Raw genomic sequence first — 27,963 nt, 5'->3', positions numbered from 1 at the left:
AATCCTCTCCTCAGTGCAGAGACTCTCAGGAGCTCCCCCATGACCCAAGGATCGAGTTTGCAAGGATGAAGTCCCCAAAGATGGAGTCCTCCAAGGATAGAGTCCCTCAAGCATAGAGTTCCCCAAGGATGGAGTCTCCTAAGGACACAGTCCCCCAAGGATGGAGTCTGTAAGGATGGAGTCTCCGAGAATGGAGTCCCCCACAGATGGAGTCCCCTAAGGATAGAGTCTTCCAAGGATGGAGTCCCCAAGGATACAGTCCTCCAAGGATGGAATCCCCTAAGAATGGAGTCCTGTAAGGACGGAGTCCCCCAAGGATGCAGTCCCCAAGGATGGAATCACCAAGGATGGAGTCCTCCAGGATACAGTTCCCAAGGATGGAGTCCATCAGGCATTTAGGGCTCCTCTCCCTACTTCCTGCCCAGGTCTCTCATGCTCTCTGGCATGGCACTCACCCTGTCTTTGGGCCTAGCTGTGCTGCTCTCCATGCTCATTTATGCCAACTTTCCTAGCTCTTCCCTTTGTTCCCACAGTTCTTCCACAGACAGCACCCATGCACCCTTCTTTTTGCCTGGTGAAATCCTAGAGCTAGTGTTTTAGTCAGACAGACTGGTTCAAATCCCAGCTCTGCCAGTAGTTGTTTGAGTGACTTTTAGGCAAGTTATACAACCTCTCTGAGCTTCATCTTCTCATCAGCAAAGTGAGAACGAGCCTTTTGCTAACTAACGAGGTAATGCTTTAAGGCACTCAGCACAGCCTGGCACAGCGTGAGCACTGAAGGACTCGCTGTTGCCATTATCATTAGTTGTGTTTTTTTCAATCTTTCAGGCCCAGCTTAAATGCCACCTTCTTCATAAAGCCTTCCTCAATCCATCCCCATAGCCAGCCTCCTTCTTGGCTATGTTCTTCAAGACCTTGGAAACTTGTATTCTAGCCCTCTCATCACATTCTGCCTGCATCAATATTTATATTCATTCCTTATCTCTACTTCTAGGTGGTAAGCAAATTAAGGGCTTAATACCTGCAACTATTGAGTGTTTTTAGTTGTTTTTCTAGTAGTTTTTTTATGATTCATTTGTTCTTTTTCTTGAAGGCAGTTGGTAAGGTTTTGGACATGAGGACCCATGCCCCAAAGTAGTAGATCTAACAACTTGATATGAGCACTGAACTACTTCTTGTCCTCCTGGAAAAAAATCCAATTTGCTTTAGAAGACCAGAAGAGCACCTCTCCTTCCTGCTCCCTCCTCTGAATATCCACAGGTGTCTGTCACTTTGTCACAGCATTTCTCAGATTGCACTGTAACATTTCTCCCCACCTAGCCCCTGGGTTCAAAGGTTTCATTTCTCTTTAGTGTCTCACCTAATTATTAGGACAATCTGATGAGGTGGGAGATATTATTCCCATTTTGCTAATGAGGACCCTGAGATTTGGAAGATTAAAGAACTTGCTCAAGGTTATCTATTTAGGAAGTAGGGGAACTGGAAGTCTGACTTGGAAGCCACTCCATTTCTTTGCCTCCAAACAACAGACTGGTTGTTGTCATTGGTGCAAAATGCACAGGAGGCTGTAGTTTGTCTCATGGTTCTGTCATTCTTGGATGTTCTCAAATCTTGAAGCAATTTGAATGTTTTGCTTATGTCTCTGAAAAATGGGTCCCTCTTATGTCTGAGTGGAGTGGGTTCCTCTTTCCTTTGTCCTGAGCTTCTTTGCTCAAGCTCCACAGATTGCCTTCATCCCAGGTTTTTGTGATTTGTGCATATGATCCCCCTCTTGGATTTTGAGGGAGCTGGAGCCATACTCAGATTTTAAGGTGGAGATGGGATATAGTTCTGTCCAAAGGCCCTTGGCCTTAGTAAGTGACCACTTGACATGATGCCTGGCTTCTCCCCTCTATGACTTCAATGCCCTTCTCACTCATCATGCATTGTTATTCTTGTGCCCCCAGGATCCAGGAGCTCTCTAGCTGCTTCTATGGATGAAATAAAGCCTTCATTGCTTATCTGTTAGTCTGAAGTCTCAGCTCTCCAGATCCTGGCCTTTGGGAAGACCTGGGCTGCTGGGTAGCCCCCTTTCTGTGCTATGTCAGAGGCCACCAGGAATGGGCTCCGGTGGAAGCTCCATTCTAGTATTTGACCACAGTTGTCCCCTTAAGTGTGGTCTCCATGGACTGGGTTCTGGATGCTTAATCCTTAGGCCTAGAGGAGCCCTTTCTCACCCACTTCAACCCTGCTGTTGTTCAGAGGAAGCCTGGCTCTCTTGACAAATTAGTGGAAGTCTCAAGTTTTGAATTCACACTTCTTCCCTCTCAATCCTGATTCTTAATTTACTGTTCTGCTTGTTAAAAATGGAATCTTCTCCATGAAAGTTGAAAACTTTTTTTTCTTATTTTGTTCTCTACAACCAGTTCTAATTCAAAAAGAGTAGTAAATTGGATCTTTAACACCAATGCCTTTTCCCCTTGCCTTGTTTGACTAGTGCAGTGATACCAGACAACTCATACCTTTTGGGACACAATTGGTTTATCTGCCCTAAAGCTAATTGTTCCTTGTTCTGACTAGTTGGCCTCTTTATTTCATGATAGTCCTACCAGCCAGCAGTACTAATCCTCTTATCACATGTTATCCCCTGGCTCCAATCACTGTGCCCACAATTAGACTCTTCTCCTGCTATGTAAACTGCCTCTGCATCACTAATAATTAATATTGGTTATTCAGTACTTCTTCTAGCTGCTAAATATTGAATTCTGTTATTTTTAATTATACAAGGCCCTTATTAATTATCTTACTGAATTAGTCCTGTGCCCACTGGTTATAACAACTCTCTAACTAATGGATCTGTCCCTAGAATACCTCTCTTTCACACAATCACATTCTCGGGTGTGCAGTTTAGTATTTAATGGACATCAAACAGTAATGTGCCTCTCTCTCTAATACTCTTAAGTAAAGCTGCCTCAGTGCCTTTGACATCTCCTCCCCAAAGTCCAGGGTGATTTGGAAGGTGGTTGTTGTTGCTGTCTTTGGCAATGAGAAGAGAAAATGAACTTCGAACCACATGAGAGCGGGGACTCCAGAAACTGGGGTAGAAGCTGGCATATAGCTTGGGGAGGAGGGGGAGGAGTAAGGGGTTTTAGAGATAGATAGGCCTCTGTGTTGCTTTTTATGGGTACAAGGGGAGTGGATTTCTGGAGCTGGCTGCGGGGAGTGAAGGCTCAGGGTTTATGGGTGTACCTGGAGAGGCTGGGATGACTTTATCAATTCCAGGGACTTGCAGGGGTGGTGGGGATGGTGCTTAATTCTGGGAGGGATGAGAGCCCAGAGGAGAGTAAGAGAATGGGGGTGGGGTGATTAAAGAGCCTGGAGAACTTTTCAGGAAATGTGAGCTCTGAAAAAGTCAAGGCAGACAGGTGGAAGGAGTCAGCTATGGATGGGAGGGCTGGTGGAGAGGGAGGAGGGTTGGGGGTGATTAGATATAATATGAGCGTGAACCCTCTGCCAGCCCACGGAGGGCAAGGTTTCCTTCCAAGCTTTTCTGGTGGCGACTCACTCTCTCTTCCTTTTTCAAGGGTGAAAAGCAGGAAAAATAAATAAATAAATAAATAAGAGGAGCTGCCCCTCCCCCTAGTGAGGCCCTCAATCTATTTGCCATCCCCAGGAAAAGCAGACACCCATGTCCCCTCCTGTTCTCCTTGGGAACCCCTTCCTTCGCTTTCAGATAAAATTGCCTCTCATTCTTGCCAGTCCCTTCGATTCTCCAGGGGTGTTGCCCACTCTTCTCCCAGCCTGACAGCCAGCTGGCCCATCACCAACCTGTTAATCCATTAACCTGACATGGCCACTGGGCAGCCAGTTGGCCAGCACCAACTCAGTTTTTAGCCAGTTCTCTGGAAGGCCATCTGGGTGATCAGTTAGCCAACACACCAGTCAGTCAGTCGGTGCCTTGACTCAGCAGCCCAACCCTTCTCACACCCCTGTTCCCTCCCTCCTTTCCCCTCAACTCCCTAACATTTCAGCTGATAGGATTTACTAATACTGCATAATTGGGTCTGCTTCTTAATCCCCTGCCTTCCCTTTCTCACCCTCTGTTGGAAAACCCCGTTGCCAACTCTGTGTGTGTTACTAACACGCTTATAACCCAGGGGACCAAGGCATGGCAGGGACAGGTGGGGCAAGGTATGAGTGAAAAACCGAACTAACCTTTCTGTCTCATCTGCGGAATGTCGACCATCCTTAAGTCTTTGCTTTCTTGGTCCAGTTCTTTTGTTGTTTTTTTCTCTACTAACCAAGGTCTCTAACTGTTCCCCTTCTCTGCAGATGGCTCTTCCGAGAGGGGATGGGTGAGGGGAGAGGAATCCAGAGGAGGGGCGGGTGAGGGATGGGGAGAAGGGGCTTAATTTTTGTGTGTGTTTATTTCTCCCTCCCATTATGATTTAATTTTCTTTAAACAAAATATTTCTGCTGAACCTAAGGTGGGAGGGTTTGAACAAACAACCAAATATATATGGATATATATTTTTCCTCCTTCCTTGAGTTTCACAGTTGGTCATTTTATTTTTCTTTTCTTTTTGTTCTGTTCTTTTGTTGTTGTCTTTGTTGTTTTTTTTTTGACACCCCCACCCCCCTCCCCCCATATCTCCGGTGAAGCACGCAGGGATTGGACACGCTATGGTAAACAAACTGCATTATCTGGTAGATATCACTCTAATTGTCTTACCGTTTGGTTTGCCGTGGGTTTTTTTAACTGTTCGATTCTCCCTCTTTTGTTTCCTTTCCCTGTTTGGTTTTGGTTGTTTTGCTCTTCCAGTTGTTTTTTGCTTCCTGGATAATCTTCAGATTTTTCTTCTCTCTCTTTTAGTTTTCCTCTTTCCCTTTTCTTTCTTTTTAAATCCAAACTCAAATCCAAAATACAAATGGAAATCAAGGAATTTGGCCTGTCCCTGCCCTAATCCCTGACTCCTGAATTCAGACTCCTGGCCAGAGAGACCTGGGGGCAGGCTCCACGCTCATCGGCTCTGGTTAGACCAGCCCCGATGCCAGGCGGCTTATTTCTATTGCTTTATTTTGTTCTTTTCTCCCTCCCTTGTTTTTTTTTCTCTTTGATTTAGTTTCTTTCTTGGTCTCCTGAAAATCCATGGAAAACACCATCCCATGACATGCTATGCTCTGCTCACTGTCAGCTCCCCGGAAGGACCCGTCAAGTTGGGGGAGGGGGTTGGGGGTGAGACCCCTGGTGGCAGTCAGCTGGGCAGGTTCCCCAGGTGGGGGGTGGCCTTGGGAGATGCAGAGCTAGCTGGGACCCATCTGGACCTCATTCAAATCACCAGGTCATACTAGTTTGGGTGCTGCCCCATGCTGGCTGCCAGGGGAAAGGTGTCATCCCATCCCTCACTTCTCAGCCTTGAGGGTTCCTGGTTCTGTCTCCCCTACATTTTGCATGGCATGAATGGTCTTTTCCCCCCACCAGGGATAGTGTCCAGTTCTCCCCAACCACTCTGCTGCTCTGACTAACACTGATTCTCACTCTCTTCCTTCCCCACGCCCCTCCCCTCCACGCCCCTGCCCTCCTGCATGGCCTCTGACAGGGGTGGGTTTCCTTCCCTGATCAGGGCAGTGAGAAGAGGAGTCCCTGCAGGGGTGGACGTGGGGTATCGGGGTTTTTTTTAGTGTGTTTTTTTTTGTTTTCGTCCTTGTCACGAAGCTCCTCTGTTTGGGTTGGGTTCAGTCCCGGTGAGTGTCGGTGTGGGTGTCTGTGTAAATGCAGCTGGTGTGTGTTGGTGTGTGGGTGTGACTGTGTGTAAATGTTGGCGTGACATTTCAGGGTGTTAGTGGGAAACTGTGCTCTGTGTGTGTGAGACTCTGCTGGTGACTCTCCATGTGTAAGCGCTGGTGTGAACTGGGGCTGCGTGACTGTGTGGGTTTTTGAGCCTGGCGAGGACTGCGCGCGGGTGGGCCGCGGAGGCCGGCCCTTCAGTCTAGGTGCCGTGACAGGCGGGAACAGGGGAGGAGCTGGAGCTGGCCCCGTGCTCCTCGCCTCACCTCAGTGTGTGCCCGCAGGCCCTGCTGTGCGTGATCCCCTGGGATTCCCTCATGCTTGCCCAGTCCTGGCTCTGCGGCAGCAGCCGGTTAGTCATCGCCTATTAATAATGCAGAGTGATTGAACACCAGGCTGGGGGCCCTGCAGATGGACGTGTCTGCTCTCGTGGGGCTGGCGCTGCTTGGGGCAGCTGCCTGGCCAGCCCAGCCTGCCGGGTCTGTGTGGCTGTCTGGCTGGTGAGGAGGGGAACATGGTAGCTGGGGCTCTCGATCTGAGTGGCTCCCCGACTTCTCCAGAAGGCTCTACCTCTGGGGCCAAGCCTGGCCTTTCTGGACACTTTCACAGGCCCTTATTTTCCTGTACACGCGTAGACTAGTGTTCACAGCCAGAGCCATCCCAGCCCTCCCCAGTTGGAGGTCTCATGTGGCCACTCCCAGTGGTCCTGGTGTTCCAATGGGGCCATGGGGGGTGTCCCAGCCCACCCCTCCACAGGCTGTGTTCCTCCAGCTGCTGCTTCTAGGAGTTAGCTGCCACCTACTCTGTTCAAGCCAGGCCATTGAATACCTGTCAGGAGCTGGCCATTTGGAATTTTCTTTACAGAGTGTCACTGGATAGCCAACCTGTGAGTTTGGGGACAGAAGGGAAGCCACCAGATCAACCCATGTGGTATACCCCAAGCACCTGGGGAATGCCATCCTAGAATTAGCACCCAACAGACCATCTCAATAGGGTTAAAAATTGACCACGTGGGCTAGGGCTGCTGAAGCTCACTTTTGTCATCTACCAAATGGGCTGATAGTAAACCTGCATCACCCATGTCATGGGGTCAGTATGAAGATCAGGTAGGGTAATAGAAGTGAAAGCATTTGTACTCTGTAAAGGACATTAGAATTTTATTAAGCTTTATAAAACATTAACTAATTATCTTAGTGTTTCTAGGGCAGGGATGTTTTGTAAAGACATGATTCCCTTCCCATAGTAAACCCTGGAGAATACAACATCTCTGGCTCCACAGGAGATCCTATTACCATCCCTTCTTAGGAATCAGTCCCAAAATAACTGCACGAAACCCCAGACTGCTTCAGGAATTAGGCTGGAGAGGAAGAATAGGAGAGATAAATGACTTGGTTAAGTTGGTTAAGAAGCAAACAACCTTGTATAGTTTCAGCCCTGGCAAGGAAACTACCTGCTAAATTCTGAGTCTCTAAAGTCCACACTTTCCTGCTTGAGCAACACTGATTGGTGAACAGATCCGGTTGCCTCTTGGTGGCCTCATGATTGATTCATAAACTTGTGTTGGGGTTGAGTCTTTCCGGCCAAGACTGGAGTCAGAGAGTGGGCACCAACAGCGTGCAATGTGCTCTGATTTCCAAGGCACCCCCCAGACAAGCTCTGTTTAGTTTTGAGTTTATTTTTACTAACTCATTCATATGGACTCTTTTCTTGTTGTTTAAGCACTTCTCCCTGGGGGTAAGGGTAGATATAGATCAAAAAGGCCAACTAATTGAGAGGTTTGGATTAGGTGTGTTCAGGCTGATGGAGTTTGCTTATAAATATAATAATAGTTTTCTATACATATGCTGGGGTCTTTCAATAGCTTTCCCATTTTGTGTGTTTTTTTTTTTTTTTTTTTTTGAGACGGAGTCTCACTCTGTTGCCCAGGCCAGAGTGCCGTGGTGTCAGCCTAGCTCACAGCAACCTCAAACTCCTGGGCTCAAGCGATTCTTCTTCCTCAGCCTCCCGAGTAGCTGGGACTACAGGCATGCGCCTCCATGCCCGGCTAATTTTTTTTTTAATATATATTTTTAGTTGGCCAATTAATTTCTTTCTATTTTTTAGTAGAGACAGGGTCTCACTCTTGCTCAGCCTGGTTTCGAACTCCTGACCTTGATCGATCTGCTCGCCTTGGCCTCCCAGAGAACTTTCCCATTTTGAATATCATTTAAACTTGATAAATGCCTGGATGGCAGGCAGCAGGCAGAGAGGGCTCCCAATTAACAGATGGGGAAACTGAGGCCCAGAGAAAGCACCATGTCTGGGATCATATAGTGGAGACATGGAGGAGTTTCACTTCAGGCATCTCACTTGATGCTCAGAGTAAGCCTAGAAGAAATGGAAGTGACAGATGTCGCTAAACTCCTTTACAGATGAGAGTCAGAGGGGTGAAATGAGATTGTCCTGGAAAATGGAAAGGGCTAAATGAGAGCCCAGAAGTTCTTTCTTTTTTTTTAAGGCAAGCACGAAAAGGAGGTTTATTGAGGAGAGAAAAATAGGATTACAGAGCAAGAGCAAGGCACAGGTTTACAGAGTGTGATATGTATGCCACAGATGATGTCCAGACCCATTGTCATAGCAAAGCGAGAGCAAAAGGAAGGGCAGAAAGGGAGAGCCCAGAATTTCTGACCTGAAGTCTTTCCTCTCTGTTCCCAACCTGTATCAAACTTAGATGTGGGGACTCACGGTCAGGCTGTAACTTCTTGGTGTGTCTTTCCGTCTCGTTTCTCTCCTTAGTTTCTGTCCCTCACACAAAACAGGTGGCTAAACCACTTAGCAGGCTGTGTTTGATCTTGCTCAGCCTGGGGACCCTCTCTGGCCCTTGTCTTCATCCTCTGCTCCCACCCGCTCAATCCTAAGTGGATGCCAGGACCTTTCCTCACGCTAGTTGCTCTTAACCACCTTTGGCTCCTGGACCCCTTTGAGAATCTGATGACAGCAGTGTACTCTCACAGGAAAAAAAAAAGCCCTTTGGTGCAGTTTTTTTGTGCAGTGTCAAGGGGCTTGTAATTCCCGAAGCCTTGCCACCAGCCCACAAGCTAAAAGCACTTGCCCCACAGTCGAATTCTCCCCAGAAGGAATCCCCTCCCAAGGAGGTCAGTGGCCCTGTGATCATTGCAAGCAACTGGGAGAGGTTCCAGAAGATGGCAGAGGGTACCCCTGTCTTCCTCGGCCTTTCATTCTGGGGCACGGTGGGCACAGTGTATTTGGTTGTAGGGCTATTTGTGGCCAAGACCTGGTGTCACACCCTACCCAGCCTGTTGCAGGGGAACAGAGCACAAGAGAGGTGGGCTCAGCAGGGAGGGCTGGGAACCCACCTAGGTCACAGGCTGCTCCCTGCAGCCACCTCCAGCCTGCTTCTCTGCCCCTGGGCAGGGCAGTGGGCTCCTGCTGCCTTGTACTTCTTCGCCTGTTCCCTGCCTGGACGTGACTCTTCCAGGGCAGAAACTCTGGCTCATTCCCCTTGGCCTATGCAGTACCCTCTTGGCCTGGCTTGTCTGTGTTGAGCAGGTTGGCAGGGGTTGGGTGTAGACCCTCTGCTGTGTCCCGATAATGTTGTTTGGAGAGGAGGCAGCGAAGACTCCCTCCCCACTGCCTTGGGGAGGATGTGGTGTGTGTGCAGGTGTGTCTGGGGCTCGGTGATTGGTGGTGGATCGGTGGTGGAATGAATGTGTGGGTCACTTGCTGGTGAGAAAGTTAGAGTCTAATGTCCCTTCCCTTTCTTTCCAAATCCCTGAGTGTCATGTCTTAGTGGTTGCTCCTCTCTGCTCCTCCGTTGGAAGGAAGGTCCCCCCTTTCTGCACCCCACAGCTCTTTCGCCTCCATTTCTGCTCCTCCCCAGGCCCCTGCCCTGAATGCCTTCTCACTGCTGCCTTTCTCTGGCCTGTCCTGCTGGGCCTGGCCCCACCCTGCTCCTCTAACCCGCACGTGTCCCAGCGGCTGCTCTGTGTGCCATGCATGGCCCCTCCCTTCCCTCCTCCCCTGCCGGCCCCACCCCTTCCAGAAGCTGCGTTGGGGAGGGGTTGGGGGGCAGGGGCATCATGAACCCTGAGGTGGAGGGGGACGGGGGAATTATTCCCCTGTTTCCTGCTTTTACTAACGAACCTGCCATTTTTGTGTCTGGACTTTGATTTGTCTGAGGGAACAGTCGGGTTTTACTAATCTAAACCATCTCCCTCCCTGCCTTCCCCAGAGACCTTCCTCCATTCCCTCCACCCTCAGCTTTCCTTTCCACCCCGTGCCAGTCTGCCCTTTCTCCCTCTATTGCCCTCTCTGGCTGTACCTCCTTAGTTATCCTGCCTCCTGCTACCCTCTGCCCCCACTCAGCCCTGGGCCACAGGCATGGCTGAGGCCGCCCTCTTCCAGTAGGGGCCGTGGGAGTTACTTGCACAAATCCACGGAGGCTGTGGGAATGTGCCAGCCTGGAGGGGAATTGAGCAGGGTGTCCCCACTGCCCACCAAGTCAGGTCTTTCTAACTCTGAAAGGGCAAAGGGAGGGCGACCTTAGCAAATGGAGTGGGTGGAGAGAATCCATAAGGTGAGGGAGGTGGCCAGTGGCTGGTGTCCTGGCTTCTGAGGCCAGGGAGGGAGGACACAGCTGAGGGGCTTAGGTAGGCTGGGGGAGATTCTCTTCTTGGGGAGGTTTGGGGCCAGGAGAGACCTCTCCCTGCACAGAAGCAGGGGTGCACTTGAGGATCTGTCACCAAAGAAAGTCACAGGCTCCCCAGGCATTAGGTTTATAGACAGAGACACAGGCAGTGTGGCCCAGTCACAAGGCAACTTGCAGTTGACCTTTAATGACCATGTGCTGTGTCCCCTGGACTGTGCTGGGATTAGTGGGGTTACAGGGACACATTGGGCTGGTGCTGCCCTTCAGGAGCTGACCAGTTGGGGTGACCACACTTGGGCTCAGGAACTAATTAGCCCTGTCCCACCTAAGGCCACTTCTGCCTTCTCCAGAAGGTTCCTGGTCTCTCACTACAACATCAGGAGGGACAGAGCTGGAGGCCCATATAGAGCTGGGTTTGCCCCAGGGAGGTCCCCTTACCCTGTCACCCTTTCCCTATCGTATTCCTACCCCTTCATCCTGGTCCCCTCTTCCCTTTCTCCAGCCTCTCTCTGCCCAGTCTAATCTTGTTTGCATGTTTTTGTGACTAATACTTTGACCCTTCCCTTTTCTACCTGGACCTCTACTTCCTAGCCTCAGGGTAGGGTGGAGGGGAGAAGAAATAAACAATAATGACCAGTCTTCCTCTCAAAATAAGACTCAGAGCTTTCACACTGCCCCCTTCCACAAGGACACCCCGTCTACCTTCTGCCCTTGAACCTAGTTACCCCCAGCACAAAGTTTGATGGTTCTCAGGAGGTGGCCAGTGGAGCTCAGCTCTGTCCTACCCACTGCAGGCTCCCGTTGAGCTTGAGGGGGACTTGAGGGTCCTGGGAGGGTGGGAAGCTCCCTTTACGCAGGTTCTGCCCATGTCCAGCCCCCCAACTTCAACAGTGGAGCCTTGGAGACCAGTTGCTGGAAGATGGCTGGCGGCATGTGCGTATGGACTGGTGTGGGTGGGGACATCACAGGATGTGACTAGGAGGTCCCAATCTCCAGACTTTGCCAGAAAAGGGTGTACTGAGGAACATCTAGGGAGTGGGAAGTAGGGGTGAGATGTGGCCTGTGGAAGTACAGTGTTGGGCTAACCATGAGCCAGCTTCCTGCTTTCCCTGTAGGGGGTCCCCCCTCTTTCTCAGTTGGCCTCCCTCAAACCACTGCCCTCCTGGAGTGGGGTTCATAGTCCCACAGCCCCAGCTCTTTCCTCACAACCTTGCTGGGTATCTTGAACCCTTGTGGGCTGTTCATAAGTCTAGACTTCTCAGGGACCAGGTGGGCATTTCCCTGGGGCACTGGTGGGGTTAGAATGTTTCCTGTCCTTGTCATGCCCTATCCCATCCAAGGTCACCTGTGCCTTCTCCAGCCCACTGCTGAGTGCTTCTGCCTCCTGGGACACCAGGTACTCCCCAATCCCTATCTATCTTGCTTTCTTACTGAATTTTCAGCACCAGGGGCAAGGTATATGTGAACTTAGTCCTGTCCCCCTCTGTTCTCTAACCCAACCGTGACTCCCTAGTCTAACAGTGGTCGCGTCAATAGCGAAGACAATGAGATAGGTAGAAAGGAAGGGCTGTCCTCTCTTTTGGAGGCAAGGGAGTGACCTGAATGTAAGGGGACCTGGGGAGTGAAGAGACAGCCTCAGGAAGGGGCTGGAAGTGCAAATCCTGGAAACTTGGGTGGCAGGGGTGGGACTCAGCCTTGTGGGTGTTATGCAAGCCTAGGAAGTTCCAAGACTTGCCAGGAATATGTGAGGTCTTTGTCCTCATGCTGCTGTCTTCCATCTCCCTACTGGGCTCAGACTTATAAGCCTTCTCAGTGCCCAGAAGGAAGGGCTGCAGGGAAGTCTGGGCCACCAAGATTCAGGGAGCACTGGTGTTCCCTGCCTCGCTTTTGAAAGAAGCTCTGCAATCACATGTGTCCACAGAGAATCTGCCAGAGGAGGAAAGTGAGGGCACCATTTACATTCCTCCTATGTCCCAGAATGGGGCCCTGTCCTGGAGTCACCATTCTTGTTCAGAGCGCCTTCCAGGAACTATTCTTTTTTTTTTTTTTTTTTTTTTTTGAGACAGAGTCTTACTTTGTTGCACAGGCTAGAGTGAGTGCCGTGGCGTCAGCCTAGCTCACAGCAACCTCAAACTCCTGGGCTCAAGCAATCCTTCTGCCTCAGCCTCCCGAGTAGCTGGGACTACAGGCATGTGCCACCACGCCCGGCTAATTTTTTTTTTTTTATATATATATATTAGTTGGCCAATTAATTTCTTTCTATTTATGGTAGAGACGGGGTCTCGCTCTTGCTCAGGCTGGTTTCGAACTCCTGACCTCGAGCAATCCGCCCGCCCTAGGATTACAGGCTTGAGCCACCACGCCCCGGCCAGGAACTATTCTTGAGTCTGCTCATGGTGAGCTCTGCAAGTACCCTCCAGGCTCCTGCCTGCTGAGCTGGGGGCCACTGGGCAGGCCTTAGCCCACCCTGAAACCATCAAATCTTGTGCTGCCTCCTTTTCCTCCTTCCCTCTCTTCCCCCACTGTTCCTCCTCTGAGACAAGCAGACATAAAAATGAGGGGTCCCCCTCCCCTGCTGCCCCCTGGCCCCTCCCTTGCTCAGCCTGTGGTTCTTCCCAAGGAGTTGATGCCAGTTGTCTCCTGTCTCTCCCCCTCCCTCCCTGGGCTGGGCAGGTGACCATCTCGGTGGACGGGATCCTGACCACCACAGGCTACACGCAGGAGGATTACACCATGCTGGGCTCTGACGACTTCTTCTACATTGGGGGCAGCCCCAACACAGCTGACTTGCCAGGCTCGCCCGTCAGCAACAACTTCATGGGCTGCCTCAAGGACGTGAGTAGGGCTAGGAAGGGGCTGGGGTCAGCCCAGGAGCCCTCTGGCTCCTGTCGTCAATGTGACTTAGTCTGGCCTGTCCGACTGCCTGGGTCCTCTGTTCCTTCCAAGTCCATGGTGGGAGACAGCTCCTCTTTAAAACCTAAGGCCCATTGACTTGGTCAAGAGGCTTCTGCCTCTTGTTTCCCTGAGCCTTGGAAGCCCCCATCCTCTCAGATGACCCCTAAGGCAGCTGTGGTGCAGAGGAAAGAATGTTGGATGTGAAGACTAAAGATCTGGGCTTGAGTCCCTGCACTTCCACTCTCTAGCTCTGTGACCTTGGCCAAGTCACGTGACTGATGCTTAGTTTCCTGATATGTAGATGAGTGGTCAGTACCTACTTCTTTTTTTTTTTTTTTTTTTTTTGAGACAGAGTCTCGCTTTGTTGTCCAGGTTAGAGTGAGTGCCGTGGCGTCAGCCTAGCTCACAGCAACCTCACACTCCTGGGCTCCAGCGATCCTTCTGCCTCAGCCTCCCGAGTAGCTGGGACTACAGGCATGCGCCACCATGCCCGGCTAATTTTTTATATACATATCAGTTGGCCAATTAATTTCTTTCTATTTATAGTAGAGACGGGGTCTCGCTCTTGCTCAGGCTGGTTTTGAACTCCTGACCTTGAGCAATCCGCCCACCTCGGCCTCCCAGAGAGCTAGGATTACAGGCGTGAGCCACTGCGCCCGGCCAGTACCTACTTCTTAAGGGTGTTATGAGGTACAGATGAGAGTGTAAGTGAAAATACTGTCAACTAATTAGAAAATGGCCCCAGGTGTTGGTGGCGATTTCTGGCCTTCTCATTATTATGAACTGTAATACAGCGGCCCTGAGAGCCCACATGGAGAGCCACCTCGCTGGCACTGGGCCAGAAGGCAGGACGGAGGAAATACATGGGGCAAGGGAGCCTCTGTACAGGAAGCTGCAGAACCAGGCCCAAGTCAAGTGGTCTGGTGGCACTGAGCAGGGGCTACCAGGGGTGGTGGCTGGGTCCCCTGGTGCTGGCTGCTGCTAGGCAGGAGTAGCCAGGCCCTAAGCTGCTTTGCCTCTTATCCCTGGTCCCACCTTCCCTGCAGGTGGTCTATAAGAACAACGACTTCAAGCTGGAACTATCCCGCCTGGCTAAGGAAGGGGACCCCAAGATGAAGCTGCAGGGAGATTTGTCATTCCGCTGTGAGGATGTGGCTGCCCTGGATCCCGTGACCTTTGAGAATCCTGAGGCCTATGTGGCACTGCCTCGCTGGAGTGCCAAGCGCACTGGCTCCATCTCCCTAGACTTCCGCACCACAGAGCCCAATGGGCTGCTGCTCTTCAGCCAGGGCCGGCGGGCTGGGGCTGGGGCGGGTGGCCACAGCTCTGCCCAGCGGGCCGACTACTTTGCCATGGAGCTGTTGGATGGCTACCTCTATCTTCTGCTGGACATGGGGTCCGGGGGCATCAAGCTGCGGGCGTCCAGCCGCAAGGTCAATGATGGCGAGTGGTGCCATGTGGACTTCCAGAGAGATGGGCGCAAAGGTCAGGAGCCCTCTGAACCCTCTCCCTCCCCTGGCCACTGCTCTCCACCTGCCCCAATATCCTGTCCCGCTCTCTGCAGCTGGTTTTCTGCTCACACCCTTTCCTGTATTCCTCACTTGCCACTTCCCCTCCACCCTCCTTGGGGCCTCCCGTTGTCTTTTCTATCATGCCATGTTGGCAGTTGTAGTCTTTGGCATCAGCCAGACCTTGACTCATACCTCAGCTCTCCTACTTGCTGCCTGTGTGACTCAGTTTCCTTATCTGTGAAAGGAATACTTCCCCAGTGAAGTGAAGAGGAGAGAATCAGGGCACATGTGTAGAAGTATTAGCACAGTGCCCAACACAGAGTGGACAGCCCATTGTCCTATAAGAAAACATCTTCCCAGCCACGGCTCCCTGCTATCTGGAGCCATTAAACTTTCTCTTGGTAGTGCACTCAGCAAATATTTATTGAGCACCTACTATATACGAGGTGCTGTCCAAGGTGTTGGAGATAGGGACAGCAGGAGCCCCTGTTCTGGTGGCAGGGGGAGAGAGATAGGCAGGAAGCAACGAGGCATTCCCGCCTGGCAGTGAGGGCTCTAGAACATAAAACAACAGGACAGAGAGTGCTGAGGTGGGCCAGGTGCCAGTTCTTGAACCTTCTGTCACTATACCCTCCCTCTCCCCTCTACCCTTCCTTTCAGTCTTTCTTTCCATTCCTCTTCTTATTTTCTTTTTTTTTTTGAGACAGAGTCTCACTCTGTTGCTGGGACTAGAGTGCTGTGGCATCAGCGTAGCTCACAGCAACCTCAAACTCCTGGGCTCAAGTGATCCTCCTGCTTCAGGCTCCTGAGTAGTTGGGACTACAGGCATGCGCCACCATGCCCGGCTAATTTTTTTTTCTATATCATTTTAGTTGTCCAATTAATATATTTCTATTTTTTAGTAGAGACGGGGTCTCACTCTTGCTCAGGCTCGGGCTGGTTTTGAACTCCTGACCTTGAGTGATCCTCTCGCCTCAGCCTCCCAGAGTGCTAGGATTACAGGCGTGAGCCACTGCACCCGGCTCGTCTTGTTTTCTGTCTGTGAATTCTTCCATCTTTATTCTTCTCCACCTTGTTGAACACGAGAGAATTATCCAAGAAAGAGAGAATTGATATAAATGGGAACTGACACATCATCCAATTTAAGCGCTTATCAACATTAGCTAAATTTTTGTGCTCCTCCAGCTGTCACCGAGCTGGGCTTGTGAATCTGGGTGAAGTGTCCTTTCCTCCACACACGGGAAGGGCAGGGGGTGCTGTGGCTCCCCGAAGTGTCGGCTTCTCATGGGCTTGCTGTTTCTTCCTCAAAGACATGTTGCCTTCCCCAGGCTTTACATTAAATGGTTTCACCCCCAGGTAGTGTCTCAGGACAGCAGCAGGGGTCCGTCACAGAGCCCTCTGCCTTCACAGAGCCCAGGGTTTCCACACAGGTGGCCACTAACTCCCCAGGCTGGGAGTCTGCCCAGGCCTTGCAGAGCACGCCTGGGCTCCTGCTCCTCTGTGCCTGCCTGTTAGCCTCACAGCAGTCTCTAGAGCCCATACGCTAGGGATCACCATCTTAACCAACTCTGGACATTTCTGATGGCCCTCGTTCATATGTGCGCACAAACACAGACTTGGGGCAGCCATTCCAACAAGGCTCTCTTAGACCTTTTCCCTGACTTTTTTCTCTTTTTTAAAAATTGTAGTAAATTATATAGAACACAAATTTTACCATCTTAACAATTTTTAAGTGCATAGTTCAGTGGCATTAAGTACATTCACATTGTTGTGTAACTATCACCATCATTCATCTTCGCAAACTGAAACTCTGCACCCATTAAACACTGAGTCCCTATTCCTCCTCTGCAGCCCCTGTCACCCACAATTCTACTTTCTGAGAATTTGATGACTCTAGGGACCTTGGTTAAGTGGAGTCATATAGTACTTGTCCTTTTGTGACTGGCTTATTTCACTTTGCGTAATGTCAGAATTTCCTTCCTTTTAAGGCTGAATAACATTCCATTGTCTGTATAAACACCCTGTGTTTATCCAGTCATGTGCTGATGGATGCTGGGCTTGTTCCTTTCCATGTTTGGTGGGACCTTGGAGTAGAGGGCTGCTCTCACTTTGATTGCCTCTTGCTGATGCCCCATTACACACCCCTTTCCCCACCTCTTCCTTTTCCTCCCTCCTCCTCCTCCTCCTCCAACACTCAGTTCATGTGTTGAGAGCCCCAGGAGGCCCCCTAGTGTGTGGGCAGAGCGGGTGTCAGGGGAATCAGGCTATAAACAGAGGAGTAGGTGATCAAGTGCACCATGTTTGGGGGCCTGTTGAGGGAGTGGCCCCCAGCCCTGGGAAGTGTGTTTAACATCCGGGGCATCTGACACCTTGGATGGAGAGAACAGGTGAGGGATCATGTTATTAAAAGGGGGCACAGGGGAATGGCATCCCTGGTTCAGGTCAGATTTTGAGCAGAGGAGAACACACCCTAAGAAGGCACCATGTCTGTAGAGGGGCCCTAATTGTGCCCCTTCGTTTCCCACCCGTTTTCACACTCTGATCTCCTGTGCCCCCTCCTGAAGCTCCCTGCCAAATTCAGACCTAATATAGACGCAAACCCTCCTTACCTCTCTTAACCCCATCAAGATAGGCAGAATCCTTTTTCCTTTCCTTCCCTTCCCTTCCCTTCCCTTCCCTTCCCTTCCCTTCCCTTCCCTTCCCTTCCCTTCCCTTCCCTTCCCTTCCCTTCCCTTCCCTTCCCTTCCCTTCCCTTCCCTTCCCTTCCCTTCCCTTCCCTTCCCTTCCCTCCCCTCCCCTCCCTTCCTTCGTCTCACTCTGTTGCCCGGGCTACAGTGCCATGGCGTCAGCCTAGCTCACAACAACCTCAAACTCCTGGGCTCAAGCAATCCTCTTACCTCAGCCTCCCAAGTAGCTGGGACTACAGGCATGCACCACCATGCCCGGCTAAGTCTTTCTATATATTTTTAGTTGGCCAATTAATTTCTTTCTATTTTTAGTAGAGACAGGGTCTCGCTCTTGCTCAGGCTGGTTTCGAACTCCTGACCTTGGGCGATTCGCCTGCCTCAGCCTCCCAGAATGCTAGGATTACAGGCGTGAGCCACCGTGCCCAGCCGAGTTCTTCCAAACTGGAAAAAGGAGAAAGGAAGGAAAACATATGGAATAAAAAATACAAACAATGCAGTTTCTAGCATATAGTTTTCTGTAGCTTAAGATGTCAGTAAAGGCTTTGAAGCTCCCACCTGATCCCAAATCTTTCTTCTAAGATAACCACCCTCTCCTTCCATAGAACTCCTCCAACTCAAAAGCCCCATGTCTGCCTACTTTCTTCTGGCTGCTATCCTCCTGGGGTCCAGAGCTGATCTGCCCACGTGTCCTGTCCACCTGCACAGCACGGGCTCCCAGCTGAGGTGGACAGGGTGGGCTCTGAGGTCTTGCTGCCTGGGTCATGCTTTAGCTCTGCTCCTTCCCTGCTGTGGCACTTTGAGCAGGGTCCCTGGTCTCTGTAAGCCTTGCCTGCTGTTTCAAAATGGGATCATAAATGAACAATTTCATAGAGTTATTGTGAGACTTAAGTGATATATTTAAAGAGCTAGGTGCCTGACATCTAATCATAAAAGCTCAATAAATGTTAGAGGGGAAAAGGCCCTTTGGGTTTGAACGTTGCAGCCTCCTCAAGGTTCTCTATCTCCAGTTCTGGGTCCGAGGGTCTGGCTGGCGGGAATGATCCAGAGAATGATCCAGCCGTTTCTGGGCTCAAGCTTTTGGGCATGTCCACCTCCTTCCTGAACATCCTCTGAGGACTTGCTCTGGTGGGGAGGAGGGGTCTGGACAGAGGCCCACAGCTCACTGCAGCTGGGCTGGGGCTGGGTCCCATGAGCTCCTGAACCTGGGGACTGTGCCAGGCGGTTTCTGCAGCAAGGTGGGGGAGGCTGAGCTTCCAGCCTGGGGGGCCTACTTGTCCTCCTGAGCCTGCTGCAGGGTACAGGGTGGAGGGGCGCAGCTGGATTGGGGGCTTCCCTGGCAGAGTCAGGGCACCCCTTTCTGGCCTGTGGCTTCTTTCCAGCCTGCCTTCCCTTGGTCCCCAGGCTCCATCTCGGTGAACAGCCGCAGCACGCCGTTCCTGGCCACTGGGGAGAGCGAGATCCTGGACCTGGAGAGCGAGCTGTACCTGGGCGGTCTCCCTGAGGGGGGGCGGGTGGACCTGCCCCTGCCCCCAGAGGTGTGGACAGCGGCGCTCCGGGCTGGCTATGTGGGCTGCGTGCGGGACCTCTTCATAGATGGGCGTAGCCGAGACCTGCGGGGCCTGGCTGAGGCACAGGGAGCTGCGGGCGTCGCCCCTTTCTGTTCCCGGGAGACGCTGAAGCAGTGTGCTTCGGCGCCCTGTCGCAACGGGGGCATCTGTCGAGAGGGCTGGAACCGCTTCGTCTGTGACTGCATCGGGACCGGCTTTCTGGGGCGGGTCTGTGAGAGAGGTGAGGCTAGTCTTCATCCTGGGTGTTCTTGCTCCCCATCCCTGTGCCCCTTTATCTCAGGGTGGTCCCCACTCTCCATTGCTGTGCCCCTTCCTCCCCAGGGTGCCCCCTCATAGGGCAGGCCTAGCCTTGTCATTTTGTAATGATCCTCTGCTTTTCTCTCTCCTTCCACTGCCCTTTGCCTGTTCTCCTCTTCCCTCTTCCCTGACTCCTGGGTCAGAGGCCACGGTCCTGAGCTACGATGGCTCCATGTACATGAAGATCATGCTGCCTAATGCCATGCACACGGAGGCAGAGGATGTGTCCCTACGTTTCATGTCCCAGCGGGCCTATGGACTCATGATGGCCACCACCTCCAGGGAGTCTGCTGACACTCTGCGCCTTGAGCTGGATGGGGGGCAGATGAAGCTCACTGTCAACCTTGGTAACCACCCCGCCCTGTGCCTCCTGCCCCCTCCCTGGCCCTGTCTCTGACCCATACCCCCCTCTGTCTGGAGAAGCTGGTGGTGGTGCCAGCAAGGGGTTCTCTCAGGGGAGTTTGGAGGTGGGGAGGTGCCAGCCTGGGTCAGAGCCCCTGAGAGCTTTGTTCCCAGCGAGATGCACAGTGCAGTGCAATGCTCTGTGCTTGACAACACTGTGAGGAGTGGAGACCAGAGTGCCCAAGTATGTCTGGGGTGTGATGACTGTCCTCCCAGGGTGCTCACGTGGAGTTTTGGTGGCATCTGCCCTGCACCCACATGTAATAACACAGCTCATTCTTGGTTGTGGACTCATCTACCTGCTCATTCATTGGTTCATGCATTTGGGAAGCACTCACTGATGCCTGCTGAGCCCGAGTTCAGTGCATGGCAGATGCAGAAATGAGCAAGACCTGGCCTCTGCACACAGCCGCCCTCATCTGCTCTGCTCCGTTTAAGAGCCGTCTCTGTGTTGGTGTTTGTAGGTGCACATGTGTACACTGGACACACAGGACATGCCATCTTCCCCTTGTCATGCTGTGTACTTTCATGTTTGAGCCTCATAGCTACTCTATGAAGACACCAGATCACCTGGCAGACCTTACTATCCCTGTTTGTAGATTCTGAAATTCATATATTTACTTGTCCAACATTATAAAGCTAGTGATGGCAGGGGGAAGAGCTAAGAATCAAACCAGGTCATTTGCCTTAAAGTACAGTGCTTTTCTCGTCACCTCTGACAAGGCTGGGGGTGGAGGGGCATTAGGCTGCTGGCCCTCCCTGCCCATGGGTGAGAGCAGGCCTTGGCTCCACTTCCGCCTGCAGTCCCCAGGGTGTCTATGTGGGCTGGACCATGAGGCCTGGTAGGCTCTCTCCATGGGCTTCAGCTCACATGGTCAGTGCAAAAAGGAAGCAGCAGGTTCACTCATGCAGCTAATATTTATGGGACACCTGATAAGTGCCACATATAGTCCAAGCCAGGGCTATAGTAGTGAATAAGCAAAGTCCCCACCTGTATGCAGCTTTCAGAGCAGGGGAACCCTGGGAGTCAGAGGTCCTAAGCTGTTCAAGGTAGGGTCACGTCTGTCCATTTCATACTGGCCTCTCAAAGAATACGAAAGTTTAACACTTAAGGACCTGCCATGTAGGAAGTCTTCAGGCCTCTATAGTCACCTGTATGTCCTGGGTCTAGAGGAAAAGGAGGGCTTTTCTGAGTAGATTAGAATCCTCAGCTGGAGAGAATACAGAGATTTATGCTTTTAAATATTTATCCAGAGTCCCAGCCTAACACTGGTTTCTAGAACATTTGGGGGAGTCACTGTGGCCTTTTGGGGCCCCATTACCTCATTATTATATTTATACTGTATCCTTTCCTTTTTCCCTTTTGGCCACCTGGCCTTTGTATTCCTAGGACAAGGACTTGTAGAGAGAGGTGGGGGCTGGAGGTGGGGAGGTTTGCAGGTAGCCAGGGCCTCAGAGTTGGTTTGAGGGGTTCCTTGCAGCTCTGCTTTTAACCACAATCACAGCCTGTAAAGTGGGTGGTGTGAGGCAGCTCTGCAGGGGAAAGCAGGCCAGGGCACGCCCTTTGGGCGAAGCTCCACAAGTCTGCACAGGGTCCCCTGCATCCCTGAGACTGTCAAGGGAGGAAGGCCCAGCCCAAGATCCCATGAGTGGCTCGTGCTTCTCAGACTGCCCAGGTCTGTGTACCCAGTGTTTGATGCCCCTGTCTTTGCCCCGGCATATGTGTGTTCTCCATGTGGCTAAGCCACATGGCTCTGTGCTTGATGGGGACACAGCAAGGAAAATCTGGGCCCTTTGATTTTCAGGGAAGGCAGATGCTTCTTGCTGCTTAGATTGTCCTGGGCCCCTGGGAAGAAGCTATGTTTCTTTAGATTAGACAAGAGGCAGCATCCTTGGCCAGGAAAACTTATCCTGGTGGGCCCTTGGAAATTTTCACTTTAGGACGTACCCTCCCCTCTACATGGGCATGCTTTTCTTCTGTGCTGCATGAGTACTCAGAAGTCAGAGAACAAGACGGCCCTCCTGGAAGACCCATCATGTTAAGAATAAGCTTCCCAAATTGACAGCCAACAGAACTGTCCTCCCACCTACCTCTCACCCCTGGCTGTGGCCCTGCCCCCACCCACAGAGATGTATGTGCTATGATGCCATCTTTAGCATGGTTCATGACAAACTGTGACCAAACATTTGGTGCAGATGCATCTGTCTACAGACACCTCCTGATGCATGTACACGGAGGTGTGTGGCCACTGTGTAGGTGCTGCAGACACACAGGTGGCCCCTACCCAGCAACCCAGCAACCCAACCTTGGGCTGTGATGGGAAGAGTGCTGGGCTTAGGGCCAGAAGACCTAGGGTCTAGCCCTGGTATCTTTCACTGCTGGATAAGTCATTTCCCATCTCTGAGACTCTGTTATTTATTTATTTGAGACAGAGTATCACTCTGTCACCTGGGCTAAAGTGTAGTGGCATCACTATAGCTCACTGCAACTCAGACTCCTGAGCTCAAGCGATCCTCCTGCCTCAGCCTCCTGAGTAGCTGGAACTATAGGCGTGTGCCACCGTGCCCGGCTAATTTTTTCTATTTTCAGTAGAGGTGGGGTCTCAATTTTGCTCAGGCTGGTCTTGAACTTCTGAGCCCAAGCAATTCTCTTGCCTCAACCTCCCGGAGTGCTAGGATTACTGGTGTGAGTCACTGCACCCACAGTCTGTTTTTTTAATCTGTCAAATAAGGATAAGAATCCCCTGCCTGCTTTCTGTGGTGGTTTTGAGGCTCCAATATAATAATGGGAATGAAGACATTATACAAGACATTATATGCAAGGCATGCATGTAGAGACCCACCTGGCCTTCTCAAAGGAAGACCACACTGGGACAGGGACCTAAGCTTGGAGCTAAGCCTGGGGCTTGCTTCTACATAGCATGGCCCAGTCTGGCCCCCACCTTCGGAGCCCCATTCTGATCCCCACCTGCCTACTCCCCCTGGCCTCAGGGCCTCACAGACAGGAGCAGCACCAAGGCCCCCGTCCAGGCTGCACCTGCTAGGGAACTGGGAGAAGCCTGGGAGGCTTAGTCTCTGGCTGTGTGGTCTGGTGCTGTAGGGAGGCACTTCTTGGGATGAAACAGACTCAGTGCTGGGCCTGAAGAGGGAGGGAGGCTGCCAGTGACCACTTGGCAGGACAGCTGGGAGGAGGCCTCAGTGACACCCTCAAGAAATGGGATATTTGCTAGACAAGAGAGGGCAAAAATGGCACTGATGCCTCTGTCCAGACAGAGGATCCAGAAGAATCGGATTGTGCCTCCTGCTCCAGCCCTCCAGCCCCCACCACTCCTGCAGCCCTGAGCGAGGTCCCTGAACTCTACTGGCTCCAGCCCTTGAGCAGGGCAGTTGATTTTCTGTCTCTAGGGGATGGTAGAGTCTCCTGGATTCTTTGCCTTGTTCCAGTGTGGCCTATTTTGCCCTGTGTCTGGTCTCTGGGGTCAGTGCCCAGTCTGGCCTGTCCTCTCCTCCCCTCCCTGGAGTTGTCCGTCACTAGGTGTGCCTGTGGGGTCCCAGCTGATAGTGCAGCTGACATGAAGGGTGCAGTGTAATTAAGAAATCTCTGAGCTGCAAGGGTCACCTCTTTCAACCCCTTAATGTGAATTGCCTGTGCATATCCCACCAATAAGGGGGATCTGCCCCCCACCTCCATGGCCATTCTGATCATTGGGTTGTTGTTTCTCAGTGTCACCCTATCTTTCTGAAATTCCCACTAGTTCTGCCCTCTTGAACCAAACAGAGCAAGTGCAACTCTTCATGTTTTAAATCAGGTTAAATACACATTGTATCCCAAAGATCCTTCACCCCAGGGACCATGGGAGGGTGCTCTGCCTTCTCACCTGGGGCCGGTCAGCAGTCATTGAGACTGGCCTGCTGGGAGCTGGCTCTGAATGAAGGCTGCATCAGGAGTTCATGTTGCCACTCTGATGTCACTTAGATGTACTGGAGCTGTGAGCCCACCCTCTCCAGTCTGTGCGGTGGGGCCGGGAAGCCCGTGTTCTTCCCCCCAGTTCCTTTCCATGCAGACTGCTCTCTGCCATCAGTCCCATCACATGTTCATACAACGACCTTGGTCTCTGTGTCCATCCAGGGCCTTGGTGGGTCTCTCTGCAGACCAATCACTTCTGCCCATTCCCTGCACTTGAGGCACAGGTCACTAGTTAACAAGTTACTAGTTAGTGCTCCCTGAGCTGTGCTTAGGTGAGTGTATGTGCTGAAGGTGCTGGGTTTCTTCCACTCCTGCTTGGCCCCTGGCTTTTTCTGGGGTGGGGCTGTCTCCCCTACCCACCCACTGTGGCACCCATCTTCAAAGTGTGTTCATTCTCCTCAAACCCCACTGGAGTGGGGGCTTCCAGGGGTAGAGTCACTGCAGGGGTGGGCCCAGAGCTGACACCTCTTCTCTGGACAGATGGACCCCGCCTTCCTGGTGCTCCCCTGATGGGGAAGGGAAATAATCGAGCTCCTCCCTCAGGCCTTTTCCCCAACAGGGGCATGCCAGCCTTTCCAGCCCCCTTTTTTCTTTTTTGGACCCTTCATTGGTGAAGACTCTGCTGGCCCCGAGAGAGCCCCCAGGACCTGACTCCAGGGCCTAGCACTCTTTCACCTTCACTCCAATGTCCTCCCCTTCCCTCACTGTCCAGCCTCTCTGTCCCTGTGCTTTCCTGTTCTTTCTCTTCTCTCTGCACCCTCTCTGCCTCTTTCCTCTCACTGTGACTTCTCATTTCCTCCATGTCTGCCCTTTGGCCTTTCTCTGCCTCTTCTGCACCCCCATGGTGCCAGGCTGTGGTTCAGGGTCCTGGCTGCTCCCCCCACTCTTCTGCTGCGGTTGACAACGCGTGTGGAGCTCAGCTGTACTGCCCGAGGGGCCCATGGCCCCCAGAGCCACAGGGGCCATCGGTTTATCTCCACTGCAGGAACCTTCAGGGGCCCAGGGGATGCCAGGTGCCACCCTCCTCTGCTTCCTGGGCCATGGGGCATGTGGGCAGAGCCTGTTCGGGAAGGAGTGACAGGAGGCCAGAAGATTGCTGTTAACCGATGGCCAGAGACAGCCCCTTTCTGAAAGGCAAGGGCTGGCCTAGTGCATATCCGCTACCCCTCCCTGCTCAGGATCCTTCTGTTCCAGCCCCCCGGCTCACAGGGAGGGAAGTCAAGGCTGGGAGAGAAGTGCTCTGCTTGAGGCCACACAGCGAGTTAGTGTTAGGACAGACAAGGACGCAGCTGCCCTGTCAATCTGTGTAGGGGTTTCTGCAGCTACAGCCAGCCCCTCTCCCTCGGGCTGAGTCAGGTTCTGGGTCTGGTGGAGCAGTGCAGGCAGCCTTGGGGCCTTCAGCCTGAACTCTGCAGGACCCTAGTGCTCTGTTCCCTCTGCAAGGGCTGGCTGACGCCCACCTTGTGGGTGATGTGTCCAACCAGAGGGATGGCCAGAGGCCCTGGGGCCTTGGGCTGTAGGCTCTGCATAGACATGTGCTTCCGGACCATCTCTTGAAATCAGAGTGCAGCAATGCTTGGACTGGGCAGGGGCAGGAGACTGCCTATGGTGCCTGCTTGTCCCCGACTTGCTTTGTGTCCTCAGAGAAGCCATATTTTGGGAGCCTCAGTGTCCCCATCTCTGAAGCATTGGTTCCTCCCTAAAAAAGCATATTAATACTAGGTCCTCTTCAGGGTGAAGGACCCCCACATCCCTAGGGGCAGGCTGGAATCCCCCAGGATGGGAAGTGGTAGGAGGAAGGTTCCTGCAGGGATGGTGTCAGCCCCTGGGGCTTTGGGAGGTATATGGCCTCGGGAAGGGGGCCCTGGGGCAGACCCCTCCATTTAGCTCAGAGCCTGAAGAGGCACAGGAAGTGACCTGTCACACCTGCTCTGAGCAGGGGGTCGTCCCAGAGCAGGGGATGCAGGGACTCTGGCCCTCCCCATCCATCTCTCTCCTAGAGACTGGGGAGATGTGGGGTTGGTCAAGCCCCCAGCCCCTATGGTCCCTTGTACGACTGGGGTTCCCAAGGTGCCCGTCTCCTTCAGACACCAGAGGCCTGGGCCCTTCTAAGAAGGGGGACCAAAGTCCTTCTCCCATCACCTGACTGCCTTGCCTCCTGGCTCTGGGGAGGGTTGGAGCCCTCTTGGGGGCAGGAGGGACAGGGGTCCTACTGAGGAAGGGGAGAGGGCACCTGGGCACGCGTGGTCCCCGGAAAGTGGCCCTGGGGGGGAACCCCCGCCCGCAGACACCCCTCCCTGTGAAGGATGTAAAAGAAAAAAAACTTGTTCTGCCTTTTTGTCTCCCCTCCCCCCCTCTGCCCGCCCCATGGCCCCCCCAGACTGCCTGCGCGTCGGCTGCGCACCCAGTAAGTGGCTTCCCTCTTCTTCTGCAGAGACCCAAGGGGACTGGGGTGCTGGACGCTGGAACTGAGGGAGGCAGGGTGGGGGAGGGGAAGCCTCAAATGCTGGCTGGAGTGGGGGTTGGTGGTGGGTGTGGGGAGGGGAGCGGCGTTTGGAGCTGGCGGGCGTGTGCCTGTGGAGGGCAGAGGGGACCAGATGAAGTAGCACCTAGGAGAGCTGGCAGAGGGTCCGTGGCTAGGACGCTCACTGGGTTCTGGGAAGGGGAGACCAGGAAGCCTTGTTGCCCAAGGCAGCAGGAGGGGAGCTGGAGGTAGAAGTCCAGGGCTGGGGCAAAGACTTGGGTGGCACCTGCAGTGGTTGCTCCCTGTCCTATTGGCTGGCAGGAAGAACTGGGAGGGGCTGGGAGCCGCTGCATCTCCAGAGGTGGCCACAAGGGGGAAGTCGCGGCACATGGGAAAGAAGATGAGGGCAGGAGGGGAGCATGTCCCCCACATGTCCAGGGCCCAGAGAGTACAGCCCTCCATGGCTCAGCTCCTGTGTCAGCTGGGGGACAGGTTTCTGCCAAATGGGGGCTCCTTCAGTGGTGACAGTGAGGGCTCTCGGCACGGGGTCAGATGGAGGGTGGGTGTGGCATCCCAGCGTGCCCAGGGATCAATGCTGTCTCAGAGAGAGTGTTTCCGCATGGTGTGCCTTGAGGTCACGGGAGGGAGCATGTGAACGTGGTGGGCACAGGTAGAGAGGCTGTGTGTGCTTGGCACCCCTTCCTTTGTGTGTGTGTGGCGTGGTGTGCTGTGTGTGCCCTGGAGTTCCTTCAGCCCCTCCAGCCTCTGTAGGAGGGAGGCCCAGGGGGCCCAGGAATGACCTGGGAGTGCCACAAAGTTCAGCAACATTTTGAAGATAAGTATATTTTGTTTTAGACTCTGGAAGCTGATAATCCTGGTTTGAATAAATGGTCACAATTCATAAGAAACAGAACATTCCCCTTTCTAGCCATGCTGCACATTTACGTGCTATGCATGTGGTTGCATGACCAGTGTGTGGAGTTAACCAGGCAGAAAGGTCACACTGGGTCCCACCATGGACAGAAGAGCTGGGTGTCTGTGGAGGATGAAGCTGTGGCTGCACGTTTACATTTGGGTACATGGTGAAGCTGTGTGAATTTTGGGGAAAGTTTTAGGTCTGTGCTTATCGGTGTTTTTAGGTCTGTGCTGGAAATTTAGCTGCTAGCTATGTACACTGAAGGTCCTTAGGAGTCTGGGGGACGAGTGTGTTGGTTGTAGCTAGGAGTGTCTGTGTGCAAAACCTCAGGGCACAGCTCCAGGGGGCCCATTCACTTCATATTCTGTGTGCATGGCACCCTCTGACGTCGCACAAAGGGTGGGACTGAGTGTCTGGGTATATGACTGGCAGTGTGAAAGCTCTGTGCATGCACGCCCTCTGGGTAGGTGTGAGGCCAGGCCATGGGTGTGTGTGTGGGTATGTGTGTGTGTGTGCACACGTGTGTGGGTAGGAAGGCTGTCTGTGTGCCTGGGGTGGTACAGGAAGCCTGTGAATGTGTATAGGTGCCATACTCACTCCCCCCTTGGTGCCGCAGGTAAAGGCCCGGAGACACTCTTTGCGGGGCACAAGCTCAATGACAATGAGTGGCACACGGTAAGGGTGGTGCGGCGTGGCAAGAGCCTGCAGCTGTCTGTGGACAACGTGACCGTGGAAGGTAGGTGGTCTGGGCCCAGGGAGGTGGACACATTTCTGTGACCTGTGCTTGGCCCCATTCTACTTGGTGATTGCAGCCTGGACAATGTTCTGGCGAGCTGGCTCT

General features: G+C 52.7%; 1 protein-coding gene across 22 annotated transcripts in view; it reads left to right on the top strand.

Annotated features, from left to right (window-relative positions):
- The window catches only part of NRXN2 (neurexin 2), a 111,595-nt gene that overhangs the window by 38,441 nt on the left and 45,191 nt on the right, over positions 1 to 27,963 (top strand). For 7 of the 22 annotated variants that reach the window (XM_076001760.1, XM_076001755.1, XM_076001758.1 and 4 more), the window contains 7 exons: positions 4,642 to 4,665; positions 13,089 to 13,250; positions 14,357 to 14,795; positions 18,910 to 19,296; positions 19,517 to 19,720; positions 26,123 to 26,151; positions 27,732 to 27,858. In XM_076001760.1, the coding sequence (XP_075857875.1) occupies positions 4,642 to 4,665; positions 13,089 to 13,250; positions 14,357 to 14,795; positions 18,910 to 19,296; positions 19,517 to 19,720; positions 26,123 to 26,151; positions 27,732 to 27,858 (1,372 nt within the window). The remainder of the gene's footprint in view (positions 1 to 4,641; positions 4,666 to 13,088; positions 13,251 to 14,356; positions 14,796 to 18,909; positions 19,297 to 19,516; positions 19,721 to 26,122; positions 26,152 to 27,731; positions 27,859 to 27,963) is intronic. The other 15 variants (XM_076001766.1, XM_012777960.2, XM_076001770.1 and 12 more) reach the window with 5 other exon arrangements.

The sequence above is a fragment of the Microcebus murinus genome, chromosome 4 (assembly GCF_040939455.1).
Source record: "Microcebus murinus isolate Inina chromosome 4, M.murinus_Inina_mat1.0, whole genome shotgun sequence".
NCBI classification, from domain to species: domain Eukaryota; kingdom Metazoa; phylum Chordata; class Mammalia; order Primates; family Cheirogaleidae; genus Microcebus; species Microcebus murinus.
Note: the sequence above shows the minus strand (reverse complement) of the source record. Positions and strands in the feature narration are given on the sequence as shown.